General features: G+C 43.4%; 1 protein-coding gene across 2 annotated transcripts in view; it reads right to left on the bottom strand.

The window, feature by feature from the left end:
• Window positions 1–20021, bottom strand: part of LOC120050125 (semaphorin-3ab-like) — a 58564-nt gene that overhangs the window by 5388 nt on the left and 33155 nt on the right. Inside the window, exons 4-13 of one of the 2 annotated variants that reach the window (XM_038996777.1) lie at window positions 14348–14467; window positions 13425–13518; window positions 13188–13307; window positions 10210–10352; window positions 7959–8133; window positions 7801–7870; window positions 4071–4215; window positions 3411–3630; window positions 2805–2896; window positions 2373–2572 (exon numbers count right to left, since the gene is read on the bottom strand). In XM_038996777.1, coding sequence (XP_038852705.1) covers window positions 2373–2572; window positions 2805–2896; window positions 3411–3630; window positions 4071–4215; window positions 7801–7870; window positions 7959–8133; window positions 10210–10352; window positions 13188–13307; window positions 13425–13518; window positions 14348–14467 — 1379 coding nt within the window. The remainder of the gene's footprint in view (window positions 1–2372; window positions 2573–2804; window positions 2897–3410; window positions 3631–4070; window positions 4216–7800; window positions 7871–7958; window positions 8134–10209; window positions 10353–13187; window positions 13308–13424; window positions 13519–14347; window positions 14468–20021) is intronic. The other variant, XM_038996778.1, reaches the window with a different exon arrangement.

Here is a 20021-nt window from a genome sequence, read left to right as displayed (position 1 = left end):
AGCGCCCCAGCAGCCCTGACCATGGGTGTACCACCACCCCTCTACTGCCCTCCTTCTGAGGCTGCTAGTCAAATCTCTCATACTTCCCTAGTGTAGATGTTGATCTTAGGGCAGTTTTGTGTTTTTGGACCTGATGGTTAGGGTTAAGATTGAGGAAGGGTACGCTGATCCTAGATCTGTGTTTAATAGAGAGTTGTGCTGGATGGAGGTGGATGGCTGGTAGTGGTCAGGCTAATCCTGCTGGATGGAGGAGAAGGTCATTTGAGGGTGTGTTTGTTCATAGCTCTCGGCTGGTGGGGTGAAGAAGTCAGACGGCTCCTGTTGGCCTATTATTTGGTGTGTGTGGCTATGTGGGTGTTTTATAACTGTTGGCTGTAGGGTGAAGTGGTTCTAACACTGCTACTGGCCAGGACTGTGTGTGTGCGGGGAAGCATGTTTTTACCACCCCTGAGCTGTGGAATGCACAACAATCACACAAATTGAATGTGTGTACCAGTGTATTTGTGTACATGTACAAAGGCAAGAAATGTATGTGAACCCTTTGGAATTACCTGGGTTTCTGCATAAATTGGTCATCACATTTGATCTGATCTTCATCTAAGTCACAACAATAGACAAACACAGTGTGCATAAACTAATAACACACAAATTGTTGTATTTTTCTTGAATATATTGAAAACAACATTTAAACATTAGGTTGGAAAAAGTACGTGAACCCCCTATAGGCTGATGACTTCTCCAAAAGCTAATTGGAGTCAGGAGTCAGCTAACCTGGAGTCCAGTCAATGAGACGAGATTGGAGATGTTGGTTAGAGCTGCCTTGCCATATAAAAAAACTCACAACATTTGAGTTTGCTATTCACAAGAAGCATTGCCTGATGTGAACCATGCCTCAAACAAAAGAGGACCTAAGATTAGGAATTGTTGACTTGCATAAAGCTGGAAAGGGTATTTCTCTAAAAGCCTTAATGTTCATCATTCCACGGTAAGACAGATTGTCTCTAAATGGAGAAAGTTCAGCACTGTTGCTACTCTCCCTTGGAATGGCCCTCCTGCAAAGAAGACTGCAAGAGCACAGCGCAGAATGCTCAATGAGGTTAAGAAGAATCCTAGAGTGTCAGCTAAAGACTAACAGAAATATCTGGAACATGCTGACATCTTTGAGTCTACGATATAGAAAACACTAAACAAGAATGATGATCATGGGAGGACACCACGGAAGAAGCCACTGCTGTCCAAAAAAAACAATTGCTGCACGTCTGAAGTTCACGAAAGAGCACCTGGATGTTCCACAGCACTACTGACAAAATATTCTGTGGACAGATTAAACTAAAGTTCAGTTGTTTGGAAGGAACACACAACACAATGTGTGGAGAAAAAAAGGCACAGCACACCAACATCAAAACCTCATCCCAACTGTAAAGTATGGTGGAGGGAGCATCATGGTCTGGGGCTGAACTGCCTCAGGGCCTGGACAGCTTGCCTTCATCGACGGAAAAATCAACTCCCAAGTTTATCAAGACATTTTGCAGGAGAATGTTAGGCTATCCACCTGCCAATTGAAGCTCAAGAGGATTTGGGTGATGCAACAGGACAACGACCCAAAACACAGAAGTAAATCTACAACAGAATGGCTTCAACAGAAGAAAATACGCCTTCTGGAGTGGCCAACTCAGAGTCCTGACCTCAACCCGATTGAGATGCTGTGGCATGACCTCAAGAGAGCAGTTCACACCAGCCATCCCAAGAATATTGCTGAACTGAAACAGTTCTGTAAAGAGGAATGGTCCAAAATGTCTCCTGTTGTGCAGGTCTGATCCGCAACTGCGTTTGGTTGAGGTTGTTGCTGCCAAAGGAGGGTCAACCAGTTATTAAATCCAAGGGTTCACATATTTTTTTTTACCTTGCACTGTGAATTTTTACACCATGTGTTCAATAAAGACATGAAAACTTATACTTTTTTTGTGTGTTATTAGTTTAAACAGACTGTGTTTGTCAATTGTTGTGACCTAGATGAAGATCAGATCAAATTTTGTGACCAATTCATGCAGAAATCCAGGTATTTCCAAAGGGTTCACATACTTTTTCTTGCCACTGTATGTGATATGTGGGCATGTGCACACGTGTGCCTAAATGCTTATATGTGGATTCTGTGCATATATGTGTATGCATACAAACTTTTCTGTCTGTTTGTCTTTCTCTGTCTGTGTGTGTGTGTGTGTGTGTGTGTGTCTGTGTGTGCATGTACGAGAGTGTGTGTGTGTGTGTGTGTGTGTGTGTGTGTGTGTGTGTGCATGTACGAGAATGTGTGTGTGTGTGTGTGTGTGTGTGTGCATGTACGAGAATGTGTGTGTGTGTGTGTGTGTTCTTACCGCTTGGCGGTAGGGAAGTAACGGGAGCACTCTGTTCCATCCCAGGCACAGTAGGGGTCGCGGGCCAGACAGCACTCAGCGCAAGCCTTCCCGTACACCTCACAGCGGTGCAAAGGCATCTGGGAAACGCCTAGCGCCGAGCCCAGGTACAGCTGTTGCTGTTTGGTGGAAAGCTCCATTGCCGTGATGGGGGTGGGCTCCTGCAGAAAGACACAGTTAGAGAAGATATAACACTCTGATTCATTTAGACATCCCCGTCATAACTCCCTCTGGGATTTCCCCACTCCTCCCTTCTATTTCAGAGCTAGACATTGATGATGCACCCTTCCCTTCCCAACGAAATGACTGGTGTTCTATTAGACTTCCTTGAATATTTGCCATGTAAATGCAATCAATTATAACCATAAGCAGTTTCCCAGTGTGTGACCGTACCCTGAACACGGTCATCTCCTCCAGGACCACCTCTTCCAGGTCATGCCAGCTCTCTCTTGGGATGGTAACCACCTTCAGGACCGTGCCCAGGTCTACAACAGGAAACATAAGTCAGTATTCAGTTATCTATCTGACCCTAACCACCTTCAGGACCGTGCCCAGGTCTACAACAGGAAACATAAGTCAGTATTCAGTTATCTATCTGACCCTAACCACCTTCAGGACCGTGCCCAGGTCTACAACAGGAAACATAAGTCAGTATTCAGTTATCTATCTGACCCTAACCACCTTCAGGACCGTGCCCAGGTCTACAACAGCACATTCAATACACTACAATATAACTGTACAGTCACTCAAGGTCAAAAGAAGGAGGCAACGAATCATTGCAGGATTTCCTTTTTTATTGAAGTTGATGTCAAGGTGAGCTTCGCTCAAGGGGACATTTGCTTGGCTTTTGAGCTCATGCAGCGTAACAACCTTGAGCACAAATCATAAATTCCCTAAAAAAAATGGACTTTTTTTTATGTAGCATTCAACCAGTTGGATTGCTAATAAAAAATAAAAAAAAGGATAATCTAAAAAATAAATGAATCATATCTCACTGACCTGTTCCAATGAACATGACGTCGTACTGTCCGTCCTCGGCCTCCACCTTGTCTACCACTAGCTGGGAGAACTGGTAGTCCACATCAGTCCTCACCACGATGGGACGACCCCCGATGGGGTGCACGGGGTTAAACATGGCCGGGTGGCCCCGCGCAAAGGTGATCACATCATCAGGGAGGTCCTTGGTGGAGTCAAAGCCCCCAAACGTTTTACTGGGGCACTATGAAGAACAAGAGGCTATAGGTCAGGTTTAATACATCTATGTGTCTGGAACTGAGGTCATAGTTGGGGCACTATGAAGAACAGGAGGTTATAGAGTTAACAAGTCACATTTAATACATCTATGTGTCTGGAACTGAGGTCATATGTATTTCATGTTGAGCCGTGTTATAATAAATATGAAATATGGTTATTGAGGTTATTGTGATGAACACTAATGTTTCCCTTTCGTAAGACACCTAGTACCTTGCTATAACTATTGATATTCTTGACTTCTATAAAACTTGACATGTGTGCCATCAGTCACTTGCTTCTTCCATACGTAAATATAGGTTCTAAGTATCAGTTGTGAATTACTTGTATTTATCTATTAGCTTCTAAGTAGCAGCTATGAGGTGCTATAACTTGTCATAACCCCCAAATGACCCCCCTATTACTCACCGTGCCAGGGCGGGGGTAGGGCACCCTCCCCTGGAAGGGTACCCACTGGTAGGTGGGCCCATCTCGGTGGGCATAGGGACCCAGGAAGACCCTCCGGATGTCTGCCATGTTGTACATACACACTGCTGAGCCTTTGAATATGTTACTGTAGAGGGGGAGTAGGGAGGGAGGGAGAGAGAGAGGATGAGAGGAGAGGTAGAGGGAAAGAAAGAGAGAGGGAGAGAGAGTGAGTGAGAGAGAGGGGGGGGGGGGGGGGGGGAGACTGTGAGACCCATCACCATCACAACATAAGACAATAACAATATCCAGGTCTGATATTATAGCTGTAGAAGAGGACAGAATCAAAGCTCACCCTGACATACAACAGACAGACCAAGGAGAATGTTGTCATCATTTAATGGAGAGGATGACGGTTAGAAACATGGCTGTGATAGAATCCAGCTTTCAGAGAATGGACAGGAATTTAGGCCGGTTACCAACGAGCCAGACCGTAATTCACCCCTAATGGAACACAGTTGGAGGGAATGATGGGAATGCTGTGTCGCAGTATTCCACCACTGTAGGTATTCCAATGGACAACTCCATAATTTGTTCCAAGTGCTAAAGTGTATCCGTGTGAATCGTAGGGCTGGACAGAATCATTTACAAGAAATTATTCAAGACCATAAAAATTCCTCTACAATGAATTTAAACAAATCCATACACTGCCATAAAATACAAAAGAATACATTTGAATTGACTAAATGCACATAATACTGATTATTTATGGACAGTAGTTTATTGGTACATCTGAAACTCAACCCTATTCCCCTGTGGCTTGGGTAAAGTAGTGCACAGAGAATAGTACAGAGAATAGTATCACTTGAGATTAGAGCTGGGCGATGTGGAAAACAATCCATTTCACAATAAATTGCCTGAATTGATGCGATAATGATAAATAGAACGTTACGTTTATAACAGCAGTGTTCAACCGCACAAATATTACAAAAATAAAAAAGTGGAAAACATATTTCTTTGCAACAAGGCCTATTGAGCAAATGACACTCACTGGAGTATCTGACAGACTTTGGAAAAGCAGCTGCGACTCGGCGACCAGTGCGGCGAGTGCCGCTGGCTGTTGAGAAGCTTTCTTGACATGGACATAATGTTTACTATCACATGGCTAACCTTTGTTTAACCAGCTAAACAGCTGCTCTTAGTGAAAATCTTTCTAAAACAGAAAATGGACACAATTCAATGGATATCAATCAACAAAGAGGTAAGAATATGTGTGCTATAAGAATATGTTGAAGGCTAGCTGTATTGGGTGCAGATGACTGAACTGCTCACTTTTGTGTCTGTCTGCAGGTATTACCTCTTCAATGAATATCCCACAGGCCTCTACATTATGGACAAGACATGTGTATGAAAACCAGTATCAAAACAGCTTTTTTCATTCATCACCACAAAAACCAAAGTATGAATCCTGTCGTGTGCATGTTTTGTTAATCTGTATAATGACTATTTTTGGGATTCACAGACTTCACTCTCCCTACACCTCTGATGAATATAACAGGAAACCTGTTAGATCACCATGCACTGTAAAATCATTCTGGCTGTGGATACGGAGAACATCAACACATTAACATCAACACACGCCAGAGGATACACCCATTAGACTTGGGGCTCTGCTGGGAGTTTACCTCATATTTAGATGTATTAATTCTGCTTTGCAACTAAAATCATAATAAACACTGACAACTACAATATTATGTTATTGTTGTTATTGTTATGCATTATTATTATTATTATTAATAATAATAATAATAATAACATTAATAATAATAATAATAATAGGGTAGGGGAGTTAGTTCAAAAATGTACCCCAAAAGGTTCTTCAAAAGGTTATTCGAGGAACCATTAAAAGGGGTTGTTAAAAGGGGTTATTTGAAGAACCCTTTTAAAGGTGTTCCCAGACAGTTTCAATTTGAAGAACCCCTAAAGGATACTCCAGGAACGTTTTATTTTTAGAGTGTACAGCACAAACTGATCTGGGACCTTGGCTATAAAGCACAAACTGGTCTGGGACCTTGGCTACAAAGCACAACCTGGTCTGGGACCTTGGCTATTCAGCTCAAACTGATCTGGGACCTTTTGCTATAAGGCACAAACTGGTCTGGGACCTTTTGCTATAAGGCACAGACTGGTCTGGGACCTTTTGCTATAAGGCACAAACTGGTCTGGGACCTTGGCTATTCAGCACAAACTGATCTGGGACCTTGGCTATTCAGCACAAACTGATCTGGGACCTTAGCTATACAGTACAAACTGATCTGGGACCAGGCTAGCATATTGTGACAATGACTATAGGAGTTGGCTATACAGCACAAACTGATCTGGGACCAGGCTAGCAGTGATGTGGGGGGCACAGGAGCATCTGTCCACCCAGAACCCCAGATATCAGTAAACCATTAAAGATTAATGGAGGAGCTTTTGTAAAATGTTAATTAGGGAGAAATGTAATTAACCGCTGGGCATACAGAAACACTCCAATCTCTGACACGCCTGAATGGTGGACAGACACTAGTGCATATTGAATACACACACACACACACACACACACACACACACACAACCACTGGTATCAGTACCATCGATCTATCAGCAGCAGCCTATGGGCCTCATTAAGTGGAGTATTAAAAGCCAGTCCCCTGAATCCCCGGCTCTATTCATCTCTGAAACAGGCCACTTACAAAAACAATTAAACCAGTCTAATTCCACAAAGCCTGTAATTGAATTTTCAAGTGCTGTGTTACACTACATGCATTAGAGATGGTGGAGAGGAACAGGCCCGCACAGTGATTGGTTAAACAAAATGATGGGCCTGTTTTGTTTGTTAACGAGCTTGGCCTCTCCCTCTCTGTCCCTCCCCCCCTCTCTCTACCTCCCTCTCTCTCTCCCCCCCTCTCCACTAACCTCTCCTCTCTCCACTCCCCTCTCTCTCTCTCTTCTCATTCTCTCTGTATACATTCTTATTATTAGGTCTGTGATTAATGATGAAGTGTTTGTCCTAATCGTGTGGCGGCGGCTCCAGACAATGCCGCTCGAACACGGCAAGCCGAACGCCGCAAGCCGCCTAATCCATCATCTGAAGAAGCACCCCTCGCCACCATTGTTTTTCGCCTCCCGCCGCTTTTAACTCGCTTATTTCATCTCGTACTGCCCAACAGTGTGTACAGTACAATAGAACCACGGCTCTGGAGGCTGCCCCTGTCGAGGTTTGAGCGTCGGCCAGGGAGAGGGAGACGTTCCCTGGGGAGCGAGGATTGTGTCCCCCCTCCCCCACCCCACTACCTCTCCACCACTTAATCAGATTTAGCTCCAAGGTTCCACAGAGTTTTACAATGAAAGGGGACAGGTAGCAGAGAACGGGGAATAGGCTAAAAGGGATTTTCAATTTGAGGAGGAGGTAAGACAAGGTGATGTCTGGCCACCTGTAAGTGGATTAAAGGAGGCAAAAAGGATTTTGTAAAGGATTGTTTAGGGATTACAGAAAGAGAGAGAGGACAGCAGAGATAAGAGCTTTGTGTGTTTTAGTAATTTGTCTAGAATGGTTTCACTGTTATACAATACAGATCCCCTAGCAAACATAGCACATAGCAGCGCATGTGTACTATAATCAATAGTAGTAGTATTGAATACACACAAGGGCACAGTAGGTTTTATGAATCATAAATATCTAGATCATTACCTAGAAGTGGTGAAGACAGCATAGATTACTGGGTTCTTAGGATCTTTGGAGCTCATCAGAAAGACATCCTCTGAAACACATAGAAACCACATCAGAACATTAGCACAACCATCCCAACATCATACAGTGTTTCAATGAAACGATGTTATGATACGTACCCCTCTCGGGTAGAAAGTACCCACAGAGAGGCTCACATACACACACACACAGTTCCTTACGCAGCTCGTCGAAGTGTGTGTCGATGCCGTTGAGGCCTGGCACTGAACAGGTCAGTCTGGCCTTGAGGAAGGTGGTCCACTTGTTGACCAGACTCCTGTGACCTCCCAGGTCATTCTGCAGGGACAGGCACACACAAACACACACACACACACGTTACACACACAAATAAACACACACACACGTTACACACACGTTACACACACAAATAAACACACACTCAGATTACACACACAAATAAACACAAACACGTTACACACACAAACACACATACGTTACAAACACAGATAGTCTACAGACAGGCATGAAAATCCATAATATATAAGACTTGTGTGAATTCAGCTTTGGTACTGGGGAACCAAATGAGAAAATTACATCTGTGTATGTGACATATTTCTGTGTCCCTGTGACTTGAAACTTGTGTGTGAGAGTTTAACATATCCATGATGTGTGTGAGAGTTTAAAACTTCTTGCCACTATAGGGGGTGCTGTTTTCGCATTAGCATAATTTCCTCTACAGATTAAACTGCCTCTTATTCAATTATTGCTCTTACTATATGCATATAATTAATACCATTGGATAGAAAACAATCTATAGTTTCTAAAACCGTTTCAATTTTGTCTCTGAGTTAAACAGAAGTCATTTGACAGCACTTTCCCTGACCAAGAAGAAGAATGCAAGATGTGTATGCTCGCTTCAACGCTCTGCCTATATATGGTCACGCCACCTATGACCCGAAACACACTTCATTCGTCTTCCTCTGGGTGTCAAGAGGACGTCAGAGGAGAAATTTTTTGTTTACCTTGTACTGACGTGAAATAAGACCTATTTCTTTGGCGTGACCGACAACTTCCGGTTCTCTGATTCGCGCTATTTGGAGGTGCGATTGTCTACTGTTTTGCTGCCGTTACGGATGAAAACTATCTCCGTCTCGAAGTTTGTTTGATACATGTGACCATATCATCTTAATGTATGTTTTTTCAATATAGTTTAATCAGATTATTTGAATTTCTTCGGGAGTTTTGCCGTGTTCCGTTCTGTGACTTTTTTTACTTTGGCCAGTCGACCAGTACATATGCTAAATGAAGAGGGAAAGTTGCCATTATGAATGGATTGAACGACTCATCAGGACTAAGGACACATTGATCAACATTCTGATGAAAGATCAGCAATAGTAAGACCCAATTTACGATGTTATTTCATATATCTGTCGTGCATGTGAACTGGTCGCGGGCGCCCAGCTGGTTCTGGCTGGCGTGGCTATGCTAATTTAGCGCTACATTTTGTTTTCGCTATAAAACATTTAATAAATCTGAAATATTGTTTGGATTCACCAGATGTTGGGCTTTCAATATCTGTACGCTGTGTATTTTTCTGAAATGTTTTAAGATAAGTAATTAGTTATATGACGTTGGTCTCTGTAATTGTTCTGGCTGCGTCAGCACTATTTCAGATTGCAGCTGCAATGTAGAACTGTGATTTATACCTGAAAAATGCACATTTTTCAAAAAAAAACTATGCTATACCATAAATATGTTATCAGACTGTCATCTTATGAAGTTGTTTCTTGGTTAGTGGCTATATATATTTTTATTTAGTCGAATTAGTGATAGCTACTGACGCAGGAAAAAACTGTTGGAGTAAAAAAATTGTGTCTTATGCTAACGTGGTTAGCTAATAGATTTACATATTGTGTCTTCCCTGTAAAACATTTTAAAAATCTGAAATGGTGGCTTTATTCACAAGATCTGTATCTTTCATCTGGTGTCTTGGACTTGTGATTTAATGATATTTAGATGCTACAATTTACTTGTGACGCTATGCTAGCTATGCTACTCAGTGGGGGGGAGTGGGGGGTGATCCCGGATCCGGGTTGGTGACTCGTTAAAGGTTAATATACCCATGATGTGTGTGAGAGTTTAATATATCCATGATGTGTGTGAGAGTTTAATATACCCATGATGTGTGTGAGAGTTTAACATATCCAAGATGTGTGTGAGAGTTTAATATACCCATGATGTGTGTGAGAGTTTAACATATCCATAATGTGTGTGAGAGTTTAATATATCCATGATGTGTGTGTGAGTGCATGCTAGTTTGTTTCTGTGTGTTTTGTGTGCGTGTCCATGCGTCCATGTGTTCGCGTGTCTGTCTGTGCATGCCAGTGTGTGTGTTTGTGTGTGTGTTGTTACCTTACACAGTTGTCCTATGCGGGCGATAGTGGCCTTGCCAGTGTGTTCTCCGTCCATGGCGTTCTCTTTGAAGAACAGGAATATCTTATCGTCCTCAGGGTTGTCACTCTCTGGGATCAGGTTTACACCTACAAACCTGGGGTCTGACACACACACACACATACACATACACACACACACACACGTTAACAATTACATGGGTACAAACACACACACACACACACACACACACACACACAAACTGCTAACACACATGATCACACATTCCAACACATATGTGCAAACACAGATACATGAGCACGCAAACAAACAATGACTAAACAAACAATGACTCATTTTCACCAGGGCTTAACCATGAAACCCTCATATCCACATTAAACCTACCGCTATCTAATTCCACCATGTCCTCCATAACCCCTATTAGAAGACACCTCCATCCTCCATAACCCCTATTAGAAGACACCTCCATCCTCCAGAACCCCTATTAGAAGACACCTCCATCTTCCAGTCCTCCATAACCCCTATTAGAAGACACCGTCCTCCAGTCCTCCATAATCCTTATTAGAAGACACCGTCCTCCAGTCCTCCATAATCCTTATTAGAAGACACCTCCATCCTCCAGTCCTCCATAACCCCTATTAGAAGACACCTCCATACAAACACATATGACTCTGATTCTATGTAATATACATTTCAGGATGTGTCCCAAATGGCACCCTATTCCCTACATAGTGCACTTCTTTTGACCAGGGTCCATAGGTTGCACTTCATAGGGAATAGGGTGCCATTTGGGACAAAGCCCTAATAAATCGATTGCAGCTTTCGGAGTGTGAGGAAATCAAACTGCTAAATGACTTGAGCCAAGAGCGTAGGGCTTGAATATCCCCAGCTAGAGGGATAGAGCTCTTTACGGAAAACTGATCTGGGAGCAGTCAGTCACGGAGGCGTCGGAACGGGAAAGGCGAGATGGCGTTTCGCCAACCCGACTGAGTTAGAGCGAGAGAGCAACAAGCGGGGCAGTGTTACGGTGGTGGTAAGCTCCACACACACACTGACACACACACGCACAAGGGTGCGAATATATTTGGCCACAACTATATATTAACACACACTCACACAATACAGGATGTGGCCGTGAAAAGGGAGACCCCTGGCCAAAGTGGGACCTTTACGCTGCCAGATTTATTCTGTCTCCATGTGGTTGCGAGTCCCAAACACAGATATGCAAGTACACACACACATGCACATACACACACAGCCATTCAATAAATGCACAGTGCGCGAGCAGACGGATGCACACACACAACTCCCCCCCCCCCCACACACACACACACACACACACACATACACCACGACGGCTGCACTCATGCCATTCAATACATTTAATGTCGGACAAAGGCCACTTCATTGGTCGTGGGCTTAACTATAAACCCGAGTTAGGAGTGTTAACAGATCGGGAGGATGTGTAAATAAATGTCTTGGCCACAGTCTGTCTGGCCAACCTCGGGTCTGAAGCCTTCTGAAGTGCATATCTATTCACATAGCCATGAAGGATTCTCTCTGAAGTATGAACACCATGCTTACCATTCATACTAGTCTAGAGAATAGAATAGAATCCATTTTGGTAATCCCCAAATTACAATAACCAGAGAGGATTTATCCGGAGCCAATGGATGGAGAAGCCAACAGACAATAGGAGGATTAAGGTGAGAAGATTACCTTTTGGGTAAATAGCTCTTTCTGAATATGTCACGGCATTCATCACCATGGAGTGGGTTTTGGGGGGTTCACTGTTCTGTGAATGGGAGGTGGGGCTGTAAAGGGGTGGTGAGGGGTTGAAATTTGATGTCGCTGCCGGAAAACAGCTGAGGGGATTAACTCCATGGGAAAGAAAATGGACGGCGGGGGAAAAAAACATAAATTGACCTTTTGTGCGGCAGCCATTAAATCCTTGGCTATGCAGGCAGACTGACAGAGTGAGGGCTCCTCTCCTTCCCACCCCTGGCTAATCTCCCCAGCACCAGCAGCCACACACATTCATACACACACTCACTTTATGAATGGGATCTGATATCTATGTCTGTCTTTGAATGGGAATCATCAGAGATACTCACGGCTTATAGATAGGACTGTAACGGTTGTTCTCCTCCTTTTCATCCGAAAAGGAGGAGTATTGAGGGAACCAAGGCGCAGCGTAGTGAAATGACATAATTTATTGAACACGACGGAAAAACAAACTAAACTTGTATAAACAAACAAAACAAATAAACGATGCAGACAGACCTGAACGACGAACTTACATATAACGTGAAGAACGCAATGAACAGGAACAGACTACATAAAACGAACAAACCGTAAACAGTCCCGTATGGTGCAAACATATACACAGACACAGGAGACAACCACCCACAACGAACACTGTGAAAACGCCTACCTAAATATGACTCTTAATTAGAGGAACGCCAAACACCTGCCTCTAATTAAGAGCCATACCAGGCAACCCAATAAACCAACATAGAAACAGAAAACATAGAAATGCCCACCCAAACTCACGTCCTGACCAACTAACACATAAAACTAACAGAAAACAGGTCAGGAACGTGACAAGGACTAAGCTCTGTCCGACAGCTATTTAAACCAATGAATGGAGTCCTCTCGCCAATTGACCAATGAGAAGGTTCCTTTGATGCGCTCTAACGGATAAAGTGTATCATATCTATATTATACTATCAAGAGCCCCCTCTCCTATCGACCAATAAAAAGGGATGATTCATATAATTTCAGCCAATAAAGGTTGTTTGACCTACTGTGGCATATCATCAATGGTTCCCTCTTGTTCATTTCAAACAGTTATACCTCTGCAAACACAATTTAATCAGAAGTGTCTTATATCATTTCTCCCTTGGAAAATAGCTCTTTGCTTTAATGTGATTGAGCTGTAGGATAAATATAGAAGATATTAAATCACTGTGTTGTACCATTGAGCCATCTAGAGTCATGTTGCTCAGTCCTGATAGGATGATGCTCCCCCAGGGTACGGAAGATGGCAAAGTCCCTTCCCATGAAGTCTGCCGACGTGCCAGAGTACAGCTCCCCATCTGCCAATCAGAAACCAGGGTCAGCAACAAGCAGCCAATGAGATTAGAGATGTTAAGTGTCAGGAAGTCCACTGGCAGACTCCAACCAATCACAAGTGGGATAAGAGTCGGTCTCACCTAACATGATGGACGCAGAGAGCATCTTGGGGTCGTAAGGGCTTTTCCCCCGGCCGTTCTCGAAGTGGGACGACTCCAGTCGAAAGATGTTGTCCTGAAGGGAAAGATCAGTGTTCAAGAATAGCCCGTAGGAAGCCCATCTAGAACATTCCAAAACAACACGCAAATGACACAGAAGTTGTGCACTATATAGGGAATAGTGTCATATTAGTGCACTACAGAAGGAATATGGTTTGCAAGAAGTTCACTAAATGGGGAATAGTGTGTCAAATTAGTGCACTTGATGGGAAACAGTGTGTCATTAGAGACCTGAAACCACATACTGTGGAGTAGAGCTGTACCTTATTGAACTTGTAGATGTATATTAATGACTGACAGACCCCGTCAATCTATGTAAAATAGCACCATGGTATACACACACACACACACACACACACACACACACACACACACACACACACACACACACACACACACACACACACACACACACACACACACACACAGAACCCATTATATTAATGCAGGACAAGATAGTGGTTTCCCCCCCTTTCCACAGTTGAACAGTTACACCGTTTGGGAACATTGATTAAGCTGCACCTGCTTATCAAGATGATTGATTAAACTGTTGGGTGGGAGAACGATTGCCACTTGTTAATGTGGGCCTGTGTAATGAGTTTTTTTCCCCACTTTGCACAAATGAAATCATTGGTTAGAAACACTGAATGAGTGGGAAATAGTCACAACAGAAAATAATGATCTAGTCCCTTGTCTTGGTGCAATTTAGATTCTATTGGAGGTTAGAGGGGATGGTGTGTGTGTGTGTGTGTGTGTGTGTGTGTGTGTGTGTGTGTGTGTGTGTGTGTGTGTGTGTGTGTGTGTGTGTGTGTGTGTGTGTGTGTGTGTGTGTTGTTGCCCCTTACCTCTGCCCGTTTGCCCATCTCCAGGTAGGCACAGATGGGGTGGAAGGCCCCTGTACCACAGATATACAGGTGGGTGGAGTTGTAGGGCTGGAGCACTCGGATGAAGTTGGAACACTCTTTCTGGCAGGAGACGAGAGACAAACACCTCATCAACATCTCATCAACTTGGGCTCCCGAGTGGCACAGCGGTCTAAGGCACTGCATCTCAGTGCTAGAGGTGTCACTACTGACCCTGGTTTGATTCCAGTCTGTATCACAACCGGCCGTGATTGGGAGTCTCAAAGGGACTCTAACGGTAGGCCGTCATTGTAAATAATAATGTGTTCTTAACTGACTTGCCTAGTTAAATAAAGGTAAAAAAAAATAAAATTAAAATAAACATCTGATCAGTCTCAAACTCTCAAACAAACAACACTCACATGTTAAAGCTGGAATCCTTAATGATGAAACAGCCATGTCTGTTTGGGATATTACAACAACAAAGAAGTTACTGGAAACAGAAGAGCACAGTATGTACTGCTATTTGTTTTTCCATGCTGCATGGCGCTCCTCAGCTCGGCAACAAAAACAATAACAACGGTGGTGTGGCCAGTGGCGCTGTTTCCCCATACTGCGGAGTCCATCTTTAAGTGGCCACATAGCAACTAGCATTTATTGTATCTGTGTAATTATATACAGCTACAACTAAGCAAATTAAGCAACGATTCAGTTAATATGCTAGTAACTACTTCGAACCAATGTTTGTCCAGTTTTGCTGATTGCAGTTCAATCGTTATTTTAAGTGCAATCGTTATTTTAAATCTGCAGTTATCTTGATCAGCTGAGCTCCCACATTCTGCCTACCAAAGTAGCTCTAGAATAGAGAGGTAACTACAGGACATAGTGAGGAAAATATGTGTGTGTGCTTCAGCTGTCTTAATAACGTGCTGTAGGTGCAACCTAAAACCTCTTCAGATTTGATCAGTCCAGGCAGGAATAAGACTTGGTAGTTGTCTTAACATGCTGTAGGTGCAACCTAAAACCTCTTCAGATTTGACTCCAGGCAGGAATAAGACTTGGTAGATCTCTTAACGTGCTGTAGGTGAAACCTAAAACCTCTTTAGATTTGACTCCTGGCAGAAATAAGACTTGGTAGTTGTCTTAACGTGCTGTAGGTGCAACCTAAAACCTCTTCAGATTTGACTCCAGGCAGGAATAAGACTTGGTAGTTGTCTTAACGTGCTGTAGGTGAAACCTAAAACATCTTCAGATTTGATCAGTCCAGGCAGGAATAAGACTTGGTAGTTGTCTTAACGTGCTGTAGGTGCAACCTAAAACCTCTTTAGATTTGATCAGTCCAGGCAGGAATAAGACTTGGTAGTTGTCTTAACATGCTGTAGGTGCAACCTAAAACCTCTTCAGATTTGATCAGTCCAGGCAGGAATAAGACTTGTAGTTCTCTTAACGTGCTGTAGGTGCAACCTAAAACATCTTCAGATTTGATCAGTCCAGGCAGGAATAAGACTTGGTAGTTGTCTTAACATGCTGTAGGTGCAACCTAAAACCTCTTCAGATTTGACTCCTGGCAGAAATAAGACTTGGTAGTTCTCTTAACGTGCTGTAGGTGCAACCTAAAACCTCTTCAGATTTGACTCCTGGCAGAAATAAGACTTGGTAGTTCTCTTAACGTGCTGTAGGTGCAACCTAAAACCTCTTCAGATTTGACTCCAGGCAGGAATAAGACTTGGTAGTTGTCTTAACATGCTGTAGGTGAAACCTAAAACCTCTTCCGATTTGACTCCAGGCAGGAATAAGACTTGGTAGTTCTCTTAACATGCTGTAGATGCAACCTAAAACCTCTTCAGATTTGACTCCAGGCAGGAATAAGACTTGGTAGTTGTCTTAACGTGCTGTAGGTGAAACCTAAAACCTCTTCAGATTTGATCAGTCCAGGCAGGAATAAGACTTGGTAGTTGTCTTAACGTGCTGTAGGTGCAACCTAAAACCTCTTCAGATTTGACTCCAGGCAGGAATAAGACTTGGTAGTTGTCTTAACGTGCTGTAGGTGAAACCTAAAACATCTTCAGATTTGATCAGTCCAGGCAGGAATAAGACTTGGTAGTTGTCTTAACGTGCTGTAGGTGCAACCTAAAACCTCTTCAGATTTGACTCCAGGCAGGAATAAGACTTGGTAGTTCTCTTAACATGCTGTAGGTGCAACCTAAAACATCTTCAGATTTGACTCCAGGCAGGAGACTTGGTAGGTGACACTACTGGAAAGCTCCTGCAGTCTGAAGTAGGACTTTCCAGTTCCCGTTGCTGTGGTAAATTGCTTGTGAAATGAAGTTCAGTTTTGCTGAAGGAAATGCCACCTGTGAGCTAAATCAGGCCATGACTGTGTCCTAAATGCACCCCGTTCCCACTACAGTACACTCTGTTTGACCAGGGCCCAGAGGTAGACCCAGAGGTCATATGGTGCTATTTGGGATGCGTCCCATATTCACATCAGATCTCTAATGACCCGTCCGTCCGTGTGTGTGAGTGTGTGTCCCCGTCCGTGTGTGTTTCCATGTGTGTCCCCGTCCGTGGGTGTGAGTGTGTGTCCGTCTGTCTGTCCATCCGTGGGCGTTTGTGCGTGTGTGTTTGTGTGTGTGTCCGTCCATTCGTCCGTCAGTGTGTGTGTTTTCCCGTCAGATCTGTAGTGATCCATCTGGTTGAATTTACTGAAGGTATTTGGACTCCCAGCCTCAGCACATGTGGATAGTCCCAGTGCTGGGAGACTGTTTATTCTAACCCTAATGAATGGGATTAGCTCATGTTCTAGCCCTCTGGTAAGTCTACTACAGGGTTCAGTGGGGTACACACATGCTAAAAAGATGAAGGCATGATTCATTGATGAGGAATACACACCTTGAGTTGACTGACACACACACACACAGACACACACAGACACAAAGCCCATTCCAGGTTAATACACACACGTATCTCTTTCCCGGGTCATTAAGAAAATAAATATGGTCCTTCTGTGTCAATAAAAATCCTAAACCAAAGGTTTATGTTCCGTCTGCACAGAGCCACCTCTAGTCTCAGGGATGCTAACTGCTCAGGCTTCCCTGTCCCTCACAGTAATGAGACATTTCATATAGTTCCTTGCTTCACTAATAAGTAAGCCAGGACCGTGAAAGTGTCAAAAAGTTTTTTTAAAAGGCTGATAGTTCAAAAAATAAGAGAATATGGAAAATAAACCATTCATGGAGTATATCACTCACAGAAGATATAGTATGTATACCTTGGCCTATCTTACATTAACTTAGTGTGTAACCTGTTTCCACCATAAGGTCTTCCTCTGTCAACATGAAATACCAGATTTTGAATAACTAGCCTTTTTGTGTGATGGCTGCTAAAAGTCATTGATATCTAACTGGACAGGTTTGAAGGATATCAACCTTGAGTTAAACTTTGGCAGTCAACCCAGGATATTATCCCTAACCCATAGTCACAACAACAGGTCACCCCAGGATATTATCACTAACCCATAGTCACAACAACAGGTCACCCTAGGATATTATCACTAACCCATAGTCACAACAACAGGTCACCCCAGGATATTATCACTAACCCATAGTCACAACAACAGGTCACCCCAGGATATTATCACTAACCCATAGTCACAACAACAGGTCACCCCAGGATATTATCACTAACCCATAGTCACAACAACAGGTCACCCCAGGATATTATCACTAACCCATAGTCACAACAACAGGTCACCCCAGGAGAGGATATTATCACTAACCCATAGTCACAACAACAGGTCACCCCAGGATATTATCACTAACCCATAGTCACAACAACAGGTCACCCCAGGATATTATCACTAACCCATAGTCACAACAACAGGTCACCCCTGGAGAGGATATTATCACTAACCCATTGTCACAACAACAGGTCACCCATTTACATTTACATTTTAGTCATTTAGCAGACGCTCTTATCCAGAGCGACTTACAGTAGAGTGCATACATTTTATTACATTTTTTTTTACATTTCATTACATTACATTTCATTACATTTTACATACTGAGACAAGGATATCCCACCCCAGCAGAGGATATTATCACTAACCCATAGTCACAACAACAGGTCACCCCAGCAGAGGATATTATCACTAACCCATAGTCACAACAACAGGTCACCCCAGCAGAGGATATTATCACTAACCCATAGTCACAACAACAGGTCACCCCAGGAGAGGATATTATCACTAACCCATAGTCACAACAACAGGTCACCCCAGCAGAGGATATTATCACTAACCCATTGTCACAACAACAGGTCACCCCAGCAGAGGATATTATCACTAACCCATAGTCACAACAACAGGTCACCCCAGCAGAGGATATTATCACTAACCCATAGTCACAACAACAGGTCACTCCAGCAGAGGATATTATCACTAACCCATAGTCACAACAACAGGTCACCCCAGGAGAGGATATTATCACTAACCCCTAGTCACAACAACAGGTCACCCCAGCAGAGGATATTATCACTAACCCATAGTCACAACAACAGGTCACTCCAGCAGAAGATATTATCACTAACCCATAGTCACAACAACAGGTCACCCCAGGATATTATCACTAACCCATAGTCACAACAACAGGTCACCCCAGCAGAGGATATTATCACTAACCCATAGTCACAACAACAGGTCACCCCAGGAGAGGATATTATCACTAACCCCTAGTCACAACAACAGGTCACTCCAGCAGAGGATATTATCACTAACCCATAGTCACAACAACAGGTCACCCCAGCAGAGGATATTATCACTAACCCCTAGTCACAACAACAGGTCACCCCAGGAGAGGATATTATCACTAACCCATAGTCACAACAACAGGTCACTCCAGCAGAGGATATTATCACTAACCCATAGTCACAACAACAGGTCACCCCAGGAGAGGATATTATCACTAACCCATAGTCACAACAACAGGTCACCCCAGCAGAGGATATTATCACTAACCCATAGTCACAACAACAGGTCACCCCAGGAGAGGATATTATCACTAACCCATAGTCACAACAACAGGTCACTCCAGCAGAGGATATTATCACTAACCCATAGTCACAACAACAGGTCACCCCAGCAGAGGATATTATCACTAACCCATTGTCACAACAACAGGTCACCCCAGCAGAGGATATTATCACTAACCCATAGTCACAACAACAGGTCACCCCAGGAGAGGATATTATCACTAACCCATAGTCACAACAACAGGTCACTCCAGCAGAAGATATTATCACTAACCCATAGTCACAACAACAGGTCACCCCAGGAGAGGATATTATCACTAACCCATAGTCACAACAACAGGTCACTCCAGCAGAAGATATTATCACTAACCCATAGTCACAACAACAGGTCACCCCAGGATATTATCACTAACCCATAGTCACAACAACAGGTCACCCCAGCAGAGGATATTATCACTAACCCATAGTCACAACAACAGGTCACCCCAGGAGAGGATATTATCACTAACCCCTAGTCACAACAACAGGTCACTCCAGCAGAGGATATTATCACTAACCCATAGTCACAACAACAGGTCACCCCAGCAGAGGATATTATCACTAACCCCTAGTCACAACAACAGGTCACCCCAGCAGAGGATATTATCAC

The sequence above is a fragment of the Salvelinus namaycush genome, chromosome 6 (genome assembly GCF_016432855.1).
Source record: "Salvelinus namaycush isolate Seneca chromosome 6, SaNama_1.0, whole genome shotgun sequence".
Lineage (NCBI taxonomy): Eukaryota > Metazoa > Chordata > Actinopteri > Salmoniformes > Salmonidae > Salvelinus > Salvelinus namaycush.
Note: the sequence above shows the minus strand (reverse complement) of the source record. Positions and strands in the feature narration are given on the sequence as shown.